Consider the following 12631-nt stretch of genomic DNA (forward strand, 5'->3'; position numbering starts at 1 on the left):
CAGAGTGGAAGTTGCATCCAGATGAGTGTTATTAGTGGTGTCACGCATTATGCTTGAATAGTGTGTCAGCGACTAATGGGATTTGATAAGAGCTATGTACTAATTCTGAAAAAAGAACTAATGAGGTATTTAACATGAGAAACTTCTTGACTTCGGTGATCCGTGTCAGGTCAGCGCAGCTGCATTCTTCTAGCTGTTTTGGGCTTTCTTTGTGTGAAGTATTGCTTGGGCTCAATTTGCACAAGTTGGTTCTTGCTCCTAGAACAGGTTCAAAGGTAGGGGTTTTCTCTTGTATTACCAAAACAGGGCAGTGGATTTAGGAGCATATGGATTTCAACAACCAAATAAAATAAGACATACCAAGATGTGCTTTTTTATTTTTATTTATTTATTTTTATTGTTGTTTTTTTAAATGGGAGCACACTCTGCTGGGTTGGATGATGTTATGAGCCTGCCTGGTAGGGAAACGTGACTGAACTCACCTCTTCCTGATGTTCTGCAGCCCAGTGCACAGAGCTGTGGCAGTTCTGCTGCCCTGGAGCAAGAGAACAGGACGAGCAGAAGGGCTGCTGTCTGCAGCTGGGGCCGGAGCCTCCGTCAGCTACAGGAAGGCAGATAGGCTATTTAAATAACTGGCAAGACCTAGAATTAAAGAAGTGGTAATAGTTGAGGTCTCTCTGTAATAGCTATGCAGAGTTACCAAAGTCAAAAGGTGTGTCCCTTTCTTACAGTCTTGCTGCTCTGTTATGGTTAATGGTGGTTAATATTGCTGCTGATGAACTTGCAAGCCAGGTTTTGGCTAGATTTTTCTCCCTGAGTCCCTCTTCTGCCCCTGCTATCCAATTTTGCTTAACTTGAATACATCTTTTGATGGTTGTTGATGCTACTCATTTTGCATTTCTAGAAACCTCACAAAGAATACGGAAGCAAAGATACTTTGTAGTGTACTTATCGATTTTTTTATGTGATACCTCTCGGTGAGGTAAAGGAGGAGGATGATCTAACACTACAGAAATTTGACCCAGTATGCTTTCACAATTTCACTTCTTATATTAGTAACACTTCTGGCAATGCTTGGATGTTGGATTAGAATTTATGACTATTGTATGTTTGAGGTACAATAAAACATTTTCCCGTAATTACTAAGACTTATCTCTGCTTTGTGTTACAGCCAGGCTTACTCATACAGTTGGATGTCTTTTACTTGTCAAGCTGCTGTTGTGCCAGCTGTGTGACTTAATGACGACTTTATCTCCTTTGAGCGTTCCGTACTTACACAACAAAGTTAATTGCTTATGTTTTGGGGCTTATAGATACTGTCAAATCACATGTATAATTCCTGGCTTGAAAGAAATGTCAATAACCAGTTGTATTATTTTTAAAATCATTTTTTGCGTAGTTCAATATTTGATCTTGTCAATGAAGCTTTTGGCATACTGTTTTCCTTACAGAAGCTTTTAGGATCTTCTCTTAGACATGATGAGTTAGTGTGTGTTTTATAAATTCCATTTAATATCCTGGGGAGGGGGGAGAAGCATGGCTGGCAGTAGATAATTAGTAACTTAATTCAGTCCTCAGAGTAAGTGTGCATAGAGATGCACAAAAACTGGTTATTGAATGAAAGGCAGCTGTAGCTGTTAAGAAATAGAAATAGATGGGTACAATACTATCCCAACCTTCAATTCAGTCAGTAATAATGCTGTGCAATCGAAAATGACTTTGTAATTACAGTATGTTTTTTTTTTTCCTGTCTCCTTCATGATTCATCCGTAGGCAGGTGTTTAGCTGTGGGGGGACCTTTTAGCTTTGAGTTGTTCCACAGATTTGTCCTTTTCTGGGGAGTTTCCAGAGTATGTGGACAGTGCGGCCAGGAAGAAAGTGTGAGACCTACCCTTCTGTACAGCTGAATGCTGTTCCAGGGGTTGGTCTGTCTGCTTTGCAATGCCTGTATATGTATTAATGCGTGGTTATATATCAAGGGACTATTTCAGAAGCTTGTTGCAGTCAGTCTTGGTTTGCCTAAGACTTTGGTAGAAGTTTAGCATCTCCTTACATCCCCACACATGCCATTACAGCAGAAGGTTAACTGCCAGCCATTTCTAGTTTTTAATCTGTTAGAAAATATTTTGGGCAAATACCAATGTGTTCTTACTTTTAAGATCAGTATTTTTAGGCTTTTTTAGCTAATGAGCTTGTGATCATGCTAATACAACTAATTAGACAGCCGCTGTACTTTATGCAAATGAACTGCAAAATCCAGTGTCCCTGAGGAGTCAGGGTTTGGACACTGACATTTGAATATTAAAAATTAGAATGTGTTTTCAGTATTCCTCTGTCTAGGCTTCAGTATTCTATTTGAAAAATGCAGCAACTTAATTACAGATTGTTGTGAAGTTTACTGTTTGAAGCCCTCAAATACAGCGACAGTGAGCATCAAAGAAAATCCCACGTAGGAGCATTTATATACATATACATGTATATATGGGATTTGAATGAGGTGCAGTAAATAGCATATACATGTTGAGAAACTAACATCAAATGAATTAATAGAGGTGACCATTCAAGTTTCATTGTATTAAAATAATAAAGTTGTGGGGAAACATGGTATATAAATTTTATAATTATAAGGGATTTATTTTTACACAGAAAATCAGCATAGGTCTAGATGAGCACTTCTAATTATAGCTTCTGATTTTTTAGATTTTTAAAGAAGGGTTCTTATTGCTCAGTGGGATTGCAATGTTTTCCGTAAATGGGAGAAGTTGTTCTTCATCGAGAATAAACTATTTGATAAACATGTGACATTGATTTCCGTTCCAATAAAAATACTATAAAAATACTTTGGTTTTTAAAGTCAAGCACAGTTGCTCTTATGAGCGTACAGAAGAGAGCTGCTGGTTTGTAAGTTTTCCAGAGCTTTGCTAAAGAGTTTTCTCTGCCAAGAGTGTAGTGTTACAGGTTTGAGAAACTGTTTACTAACTGGCTGCGGAGGAGGCTGTGCCTTCCAACCTAGACTAGAAATGGGGTATGTGTAAGGCAGAATAAGAAGGGTTGTCTTAAAGCCGTTTGCTCAGCAAGGACTGGAGGTGACTAATGTCACAAAGTGTGTGTTTTATGTACTGTTTTCTTTCTTCAAGCTGAGTCACATCTTGACCTATTTGGCTTGATAACGTGTACTTGTACTATAAGTGTCTAATGCCTTAATCTAATTTCCCCACTGTTTTAACAAGGTAAAAAGTCTGACAGCTCATCACCTGAACTCTCTTGTTTGCCAACTGATGTCAGAGTCAGTAGCGAATTAGAAAAGGCACCGATCTATGTCTTCTGTAATGTGCTGTTCCAGGTGACAGTTGCATCAGAAAATGGTTTTCTTCCTGTCCCCACGCCCAGAAAATGAAGTTTAGATTAGATACGTCTGATTGGATTACAGGTTACGGGATTGCCAGCTGGTGAGTTTGTTTGCTCCCCCCTGTTGCCCGCAGAGCTTTCCGACCTGGTAGCCCTGCTGCAGCTCCATCCTCCTGACCTCAAGCTGCCAGTCTGCAGGCTGCAAGCTCGTGGATCAGGCAGCGATTGGGCTCCTGGGAGGAGGGAGCCCTTTGGAAAGGCTTTGGCTTACACAGCGCCGTGTGGCAGTGTGAGGAGACGAGCAGAATGGCACAACAGTGGCTCTTTTGTAGCAGAAAGGCATTTTAAATGCACATCAAAATACAGTTTTGGAGTGATAGGTTTTCCTCCAGCCTTTCATGATCCACTTCAGAGGGCTGTACCGCGTCCTACATGATTTAATAAAAACACCTTTGTCCTAGCAGATTTTACCTTTACTGATACCTGCTTCTGCCTGATGATTATCTGTATTTCTAATGACTGCATGCAGAACAAATACATTATCTTCCCAAGCTCCCTTTTGTTTTGCAGCTGCTCATTGTAAATGGCACAGATCCCATCCACGACCTTTGCACATCGCTGTTATCAATGTTGCTAACTGTTCTCAAATCCCCAGCTGTAACTCAGCTGTAAAAAGCTATAGAATGGTGAGAGAGGCAACAGTGGTTTTAACCGTGTAACTTCTTTGTTAATGTATAAAATCATGTCTGGCATATAGTCTTTAACTTCTAGCTTACATACATATTTATATTACAAGCCTGCAGAATTTGTAAGCCATTATGTAAAGCAACTGGTTAGGTCCTGAGCACTACTTTTTAGTTGGGCTCCGAGACTTCAAATGTTTTATCCAGCTGAATAATGCAGTCACTCAGGGAATACTTCTAACACAGATGTTTTCTTTTAACTTTTTTGTCCTTATAATGGGAATAATGTTTAGCATATTTTGATTGTTTCTCCACTTAACAAATTGCATTTTAAAGATTGGTACAGTCTGCCAATTCATACTTAGGAACTTAGAGTTTTTAGTTTGCTTTTCAGTGAAAGATGCGTTTGCTGTTTGGCAATCTGGCTCTTGAGGTCCCTTTGCTTACTCTTGTCACATTCCAGGCAGCATTTGTGGCTAACAGTAGTTTCAGGAATGATGTTGGGAGGTCAGACAAAAAGTTCATCAACCAAACATCCTGTCTCTAAGAGTGCCTAGTAAGGAGCATGAAAACAAGGCAAAGGATATGTGGTGAGGGCGGCCCTTCCCGTCCCGTCCTGTTTCTGGTGGTTTGTAGGTTAGCATTTTGAGCTAAAAATGGTATTTTATTCATCTTGGATTGGTTTCTGTTGTTTGGTTTGTTTTTTGTTGTGAACTTGTCCACCAGAAGATGCTTGATCATATTCTCTTGAAGGACATTATGGTTACTTCCTGGTATTTGCTGGTTTAATTGCGTAAAAATGGTGTTCATTTTTATAGTTAAGGAACCTTTCAGTTGAAATTCAGAAGTGTTAGACTGTGTTATTACTGTGATTTCATTATTGTTTTTTTCACCTTGGTATTAAAACATTAATCATTCCTTCTGTCTGGGAGAGGGGAGGCAGTTTCTATGGTCAATCACATGTAAGTAGCTGAAGTTAAATTTCAGCTCCCCTCCTGTGCACTGTGCAGTGTATCTACACTTCACCATACTTGACTAGACACAGGACTAGTCAAATATGTACTTGTTAAACTTATGGAATCTTTACCAGGAGAAATGTTGGCTATGCAGACTTCTCTGCCAGCTGTCTTAAAGCCACATCTTGCCTTTCTTTCAGACTAAGAGTAATGATGACCTCTTAGCAGGGATGGCTGGTGGCGGTGGAGTGACAATGACCAATGGTGTCAAGGCAAAGAAGAGCACTTGTGTATCAACAGTGTCTTCAGCTGCAGGGACAACCATGAACAGTCTGGAAAATAAGCCTAAAACAGTTGCAGGTAAATGGATATATTGATCCTTAAAGACAGTAGTTGGGGGCATTTTTATTTTCCTGCTGTGTAGTGTGGATCCAGATTGCCTTATGAAGTAGTTGGTAAAGCTGTGGTCAAATCAAATACCTTCTCTGCTTTGGCTTTGATCCTCTTTTTTCCTGTTTTGTAATATTGTAATTGCCTCTTTGGAGGCTGCTTTTAATTTTTTTAGTGCTGATTATGTAACAACTATATAATACTAGGTAATGTAATTAATCTAAAGAATTATAGTTTAATTTGTGTAAAAAAAAAATCCATGGCACAAGCGTTAGAATTTGAAGATATGATTGTTTGTTACAGTCAATGTTTTGAACATTCTTTATTGTATTATAAAAATAGAGATCTTTGATAAACTGTTCAGAAATGTGCAGTTATTTAGTATGTTACCAGTTACCGATGGAAATATGTCTTGCTTTCTTTTGCTGTGTTTTGAATTCAGTAATGCTTGCAAAGCTATAAATCATCTGGTAATAAAGTAACAATAATTCATCCTTGTCTGTCATCCTTGTCACAAAAAAAGTCATTTAATTTGGGGAATCACAGTACACAATTCATCTCTTAAAAGCTTGCATTCAAATCTACTGAAAACAGAAAAAATTGAACTTTCAGGAATAGCACTGCTGTATTTTTTGTACAATTTGTCAGAAACTTTTGAAAACAAAAAGCCTAGCAACTCTTAACAGTTAAACTAAGATCTGACTCATTTTCAAAATAATGGTAAAATACAGCAACTGGAAAAGCATGCGTCAATTAAAAGATAACTCTATTGATTCATAAGTAAGATTATTTAAATGTTAACTGTAAATTTATTTTATGGAGTGTGTTTGCCAGCATGATTTAAAAAAACAGCCACTGTAGAGCTGGTACAAAATACACAAGTCTTATGTTACAGTGCTGCATTTTAAATAAATGTTCCTAACTTTCAAAAAATATACAGGTACAAGTTCCACAACTAAGCGTAGCACTTCATCTGGAAATAAAGAATCAAGTTCTTCTAGAGAGAGAATACGTGATCGTTCCCGTTTAAGCCAGAGTAAAAAACTACCTTTGACTGGACAGGGGACCAATGATACGGTACTGGCAAAACGTTCCCGTAGTCGCACCAATCCAGAATCGGATATTCGAATGAGTAAGTCCAAATCAGACAATCAAATCAGTGACAAAGCTGCATTGGAAGCAAAGGTGAATGATCTTCTGACGTTAGCAAAAACTAAAGATGTGGAAATCTTGCACCTGAGGAATGAACTAAGGGACATGCGTGCCCAACTGGGACTTAATGAAGATCAAGTTGAAGGTGATGAAAAATCTGAAGAAAAAGAGGCCATTGTTGTCCATCAGCCAACTGATGTGGAGTCTACGTTGCTACAGTTACAGGAACAAAACACTGCCATCCGAGAAGAGCTCAACCAGCTGAAGAATGAGAATCGAATGTTAAAAGACAGACTGAATGCATTAGGCTTTTCTTTGGAACAAAGGCTGGACAACTCTGAGAAACTCTTTGGCTATCAGTCTTTGAGTCCTGAGATTACAGCTGGCAACCACAGTGATGGCGGTGGCACTCTGACGTCTTCAGTGGAAGGTTCTGCCCCTGGATCAATGGAAGACCTGTTGAGTCAGGATGAAAACACTTTGATGGACAATCAACATAGTAACTCCATGGATAATTTAGACAGTGAGTGCAGTGAAGTTTATCAGCCACTGACATCAAGCGATGATGCCTTAGATGCTCCATCATCTTCGGAGTCAGAAGGTGTACCAAGCATAGAAAGATCTAGGAAAGGAAGCAGTGGCAATGCGAGTGAAGTGTCTGTAGCTTGTCTGACAGAACGGATACATCAGATGGAAGAGAACCAACACAGTACAGCTGAAGAGCTCCAAGCCACGCTTCAAGAGCTTGCAGATTTGCAACAAATAACACAAGAGCTAAACAGTGAGAATGAAAGACTGGGAGAGGAAAAAGTAATCCTCATGGAATCTTTGTGCCAGCAAAGCGACAAGTTAGAACACTTCAGCCGTCAGATTGAGTATTTTCGGTCCCTTTTAGATGAACACCATATTTCATATGTAATCGATGAAGATATGAAAAGCGGTCGCTACATGGAGTTAGAGCAGCGTTACATGGACCTTGCAGAGAACGCGCGCTTTGAGCGAGAGCAGCTGCTAGGTGTTCAGCAACACTTGAGCAACACGTTGAAGATGGCAGAACAAGACAACAAGGAGGCCCAAGAAATGATAGGGGCATTAAAAGAACGAAATCACCACATGGAACGGATCATTGAGTCAGAGCAGAAAAGCAAAACAGCAATAGCATCTACCTTAGAGGAGTACAAAGCCACAGTAGCCAGTGACCAGATTGAGATGAACAGGCTGAAAGCTCAGTTAGAGCATGAAAAGCAGAAAGTGGCTGAGCTATATTCTATACACAACTCTGGAGATAAATCAGATATACAAGATTTGCTGGAGAGTGTCAGGCTGGATAAAGAAAAAGCAGAGACATTGGCCAGCAGCCTGCAAGAAGAGCTGGCACACACTCGCAATGATGCCAACCGGTTGCAAGATGCCATTGCTAAGGTATGGTTTACATCCTGTGTTTTAACATCACCCGTATATCATGACTCTTAGTGTTGAACATTGTAGTTCCTTCAGAAGTAAAGGATTAGTGACAAGGTTAATCAGATTATGGTATGGTTAGGATTAGTGACTTCCTTAACTTTTATTATAAAAATGCTGTAGGCTTTTTTTTAAAAAACAAAACAAAAACAGGTGCACTGTTGCATTCAGCCGCAGCATAACTGCTTGGTTACTTTTTAAAATACCTGTATTTAAACACCAATACTTATGTCCAGGGTCAAACTTGTATGTTATCTTAAATACTGCTTGAATTTTGTGCTTAAATCATATGCATTTTGCAAGAGTTTCAAGGAGTTGGTGCCAAAGTGGTGGATATCACTGAGAGGGTGCCTGGAGTAAAGCTTTGAGGTGATAACCCAGCTATTGATGACTTGCAGAGCCTTTCACCAGTGTAGAGAGAATATTTTAATGTTTCAGCTTATTCAGGTTGGTTCAATTAACTTAGAATAAACTAAGGCAGAGAAGTGTTGTCTAATGGAGAAATGACAAATTGAGGGAGAAAATTACATTCGGTGAAATACCTTAATTTACTAAATAAAGGTTTTAGTTTTAATTGGAGAAAAAAAAAAAAAACATACATTTTTAACTGATCCTTAAGTATGGCAAATATATAAAGGTTTTTGATAATCATCCGTCCAGGAACAGCTTGTGTGTTAATTGTGTTCTGGATGAAAATGTTTGAGTTCTAGAGCAGCTATTTGGATTTAAATGAAACTCATTTTATCTAGCAAATGTATTTCTTATGCATTTGAAGGTGTATCTTCCTGATGAGAAAGTTTGTTTAATGTCTGAGCTTTGTGTTAGTTGCAGATCAACATGTTACTCAAGATGATCAACAGCTAGTTAGAATCAACCTTAATTTGAGATTTAAAAAAAATAAAATTTTAATAATTAAACTTGGGTAGTGCTATTAAAATAAACACCCAAGCAGGTGATTTAAAGTAGGGCATTTTGTGGATTAAAATTGCTGCCTGTGTTGACCTGCCCAAAGGCATGACCCTAATTTTTGCTGTTGGGCATGGGAGTGAATGTTAGAGACTCTGATCTCAGCTTGTTATTTTAAGTTGTAGTTTCATGAGGCAGGGTAAAACGGTCTTGCTGCTTCTGAAAAGAGGTCTACTACCTTTCCTTGTGTGTTGTTTTTTTGGTTTTTAATTAAGCAGATCAGTGGCTTCTAACACTCCTCTTGGAAGTACTTCAACTCACACATACACATGAATGTGAAACTTGCTAGTAGGTTAATAAAACGAATCCTTGCTCAGATCCAACAAGCACTAAAACTGATGCACAAAAGAGTGGACTTCTTATGGTTGCAAAAAAAATCAATCTAAGTATGCCAGTTACAAAATTCAGTGTGTTTTAAAATGCAATCTATTTAGTTATGACACATGGTATTTCTTTTTCAGGTCGAAGATGAATACAGAGTGTTCCAAGAAGAAGCCAAAAAACAAATTGAGGATCTTAATGTGACTCTAGAAAAACTTCGGACAGAACTAGATGAAAAAGAGACTGAGAGAAGTGACATGAAAGAAACCATCTTTGAGTTGGAGGACGAAGTAGAGCAGCATCGTGCTGTGAAGCTTCATGACAATCTCATCATATCTGATTTAGAGAGTAAGTGTTACGAGTTCTTCTCGTGAGAGAAATGAGAATTTAAGAACCAATGAAACAGAACGCTGAAATAGTGAAAATATTCTCACTTGTATTTTGTATGTCTGAATTCAAGTCAGACAGGGCTTTACAGAGCCCTTATAATGCTAGAAAAAAAAAATCAAGTTGGCTTTGCTTCTTCAGTCCTAGTAGTAGTTGGTGTGGGAACAAAAATCTGTGAAATGAGAAGAAACATGTAATCTGACAATGCTGTTTTCAAGGTATTTTTCAAAGTAGGAGAACGTGTAATTACATGTTTAATAATATGTTTAATAATAGTGTACTAGTTGTGTGTTTTGGAGACTAGATGATTGATTTACTTTCTTTAAGAATGCTCTCTTTTTCACGTGCCCAAATATCAGGATTACCAGGTAGCTTGAGAATGTTTAAAACTGATTTCTCCCACCTGAAGAAAGACCTTTTTAGTTGAGAAATGGATAAATAGAAGTCCTGAAATTTGGAAATATCAGAGCTGACTTGACAGTAGGGATGTATTGTGCATCTTTTCCTGCATAGGTTTGCTCAAGTCATGAAATTGATCTGTGAGCATAAAAATTAATCTAACAAACTTCAAGCAAGTCAAAGTAAGACATTACCTGTTGACTCACTGGAGAAGAAACTGTTGGAGCCTGTAATGAAATTCATGTTTACTGTATACTTGTCTATCTGTCTGTGCCTTAGTTCCCTCTCTGATCTGAGACCTGTTCAGACATTCCTACCACAGGCTGGAATTCTGCAATTAGTCTCCATCTAAACAAGAACTTGGGCAACTGTACCCTGTGGGAGCTGTATTTGCACAATACTACTTACAGGGTTCAAATACGTGCTATGCTAAATAAGACAGTGGAAAAAAACAAAGCATTATTAATTTTCACAGTGAGTGAAATGTTCATAGAAAGTATTTTAAATTTGTCTGCTATCAAAGAAAAGTTGGTGTTTAAAGCAAGCTAAACTGATTATTCATCTGAAGACCAATGTCTTCAGACATGTGGCTGTCAGCTTTGTTTCCCCAAGCAATACTTCCTTATCTTGAAAGACGATCACTGTTTCTCTTTACAAAATTGATGTAGGTTTTTATTCTGCTCTTCTTGCCTCCCTTTTTTTGCCAACACGAAAGCAAGGTCCTTTTTGGGAGCCAGATCTGAGGCATATGGTCAACAGCTCTGACATTGGTCCTGAAGTAATTTTGTAGCAAACACTTAAAGATGGAACACTTGTTTTTTTTTTTCTACTTGCTTTTTTTTTTTTTTTGTCTTAACTGAAATACATTCATACAGGAAACAGCACCACAGTCAAGTAAACATTTAGGTGTTTACTCATTAATACCTAATTACAAGGCAGCTCTAATTTTTAGATGCTTTTGCCTTGGGGATAGGACAAATGGTTATGACAGATGTCTTGTAGGAATGTTTCTGCAGTCTCACAAAATAGCTGTCAGATATTTCCCTTAAAAGGGTAAAAAATCTGGTGGAAGAACTTCTATTTTTGCTGAATTTTTCAGCAAAAAATGTAATAATCTGTTACTCATCTCTCTAGAAATAGTTCAGAAAAAATCAGCTGGACTGATAGCCTGGTGTGGTTGGGTTAGGGGAGAGATCAGTGTAGTTATAGGCAAGAAGGAGAGTGGCATCTAGTGGCCATAGGAAAGGATGGCACCTGAAAAATAGTATTAATCTAAACTTAAACAAAAAAAACAAAAATGAGGAAAAAAAATAGAAAAAAAAATCCACAACTTTCTTGGACAGCTTGAAAACACCGTTTATTATGGGTTCTTAGTTAAGGCTTAGGCTGGAATTTCTTGGTGGTAGTCTCTTAAGCAGTGAACTTGTAAAATATGACTGAATCTTGCATTTGCCTAGGGGCAAATACGGGAGAATTTGAGAGAGTTTGCCAAATGGCAAAATCACTGGGTGAATGAAAGTGGTGGTAAGACAACTGATAAGTGACAGGTATTAAATGATAGAAAATTACCACTGAAAGAATTCCCAGAAGACAGACTTTACAATGGGGGTAAGATGCTTCATAGGTGAGCTGGCATTCAGTTTAGTGGCTAATTAACGCTAAATGGTAACGCAGGAACATGGAATGAATGCCCCAACGCTGGGACTTAGGGCATGCTTCATCGCTGGCTTTCCAAATGCTAGGAAGAAGTCCAAGGGACGTGTAAGGAAATGTTTCACAGTGATCAGAATACAGAGTTACCACATTTCAGCTCTTACTATATGTGTGCCTGCAAAAACTGTCATCTCTCCTGTAAGGACAGCAGAATTTTGGCTGTGCTGATTGAAAGCACACAGCGTGCTCCTGCTGGCAGTCCACATGCGGCAGGACCTGCGGTCAGCGCAGCTGAACTTCTTACTGGTGGGATGAGGAGTTGTAAGCAAAAGTGATTGTGTTGTATCTAAAAATGAAACATTAACTTGAAAAAAAAAATTAAATTTCTTAAATTTCTTTAAAATGTTAAATTTCTTAAAAAAGACACGTTAACATTAAATACAAAAATATTATGTTTTGTATTATGGTAAGTGCACTCTGATGAAGCAGCCTGTGGTGGAGATGGGTCTGGGAGTACTTGGTGGTGGTGAGGGGCTGGGAGAGGGCAGGAGAGGGAGGACAGCAACAGGAGAGGGCTGGGCACTGCACTAGGTGGCGTGATTGCTCAAGTTTTCATGTGTGGTTTGGAAAAGTTTCAGTAGTCAGGTAGCAGAGCTGTCAGTTCATCAGCTTTGATGACTAAGGGGGTGGAAAGGAAGCCTTTTATTCTTCCAAGAAGTTAACAAATTAATTTGTGGGGAAAATTTTGTATCCTGGTTTGCAGAAAATTGATGTTTCTGGGTTAACTTATAACTTGTCAGATGGTTCTTCTGAAGCCTGAAAGCACTGCTGGAATATTCTCTTAGCACTGTGTTCAACATAGCGGTTCTCTTTATCCATAAGGATGTAAGTCAGAACATCTTTCGGACGAGGGTA

The 12631-nt window shown here is 38.5% G+C and overlaps 1 protein-coding gene across 5 annotated transcripts in view; it reads left to right on the plus strand.

The window, feature by feature from the left end:
• The window catches only part of SPECC1L (sperm antigen with calponin homology and coiled-coil domains 1 like), a 69994-nt gene that overhangs the window by 13149 nt on the left and 44214 nt on the right, over positions 1-12631 (plus strand). For 3 of the 5 annotated variants that reach the window (XM_027470071.3, XM_005023558.6, XM_013103420.5), the window contains exons 3-5: positions 5188-5347; positions 6318-7951; positions 9418-9625. In XM_027470071.3, the coding sequence (XP_027325872.1) occupies positions 5188-5347; positions 6318-7951; positions 9418-9625 (2002 nt within the window). Of the gene's footprint in view, positions 1-3343; positions 3450-5187; positions 5348-6317; positions 7952-9417; positions 9626-12631 lie in introns of all 5 variants that reach the window. The other 2 variants (XM_072024319.1, XM_021275135.4) reach the window with 2 other exon arrangements.

This window comes from Anas platyrhynchos, chromosome 16 (genome assembly GCF_047663525.1).
Source record: "Anas platyrhynchos isolate ZD024472 breed Pekin duck chromosome 16, IASCAAS_PekinDuck_T2T, whole genome shotgun sequence".
Classification (NCBI taxonomy): Eukaryota; Metazoa; Chordata; class Aves; order Anseriformes; family Anatidae; genus Anas; species Anas platyrhynchos.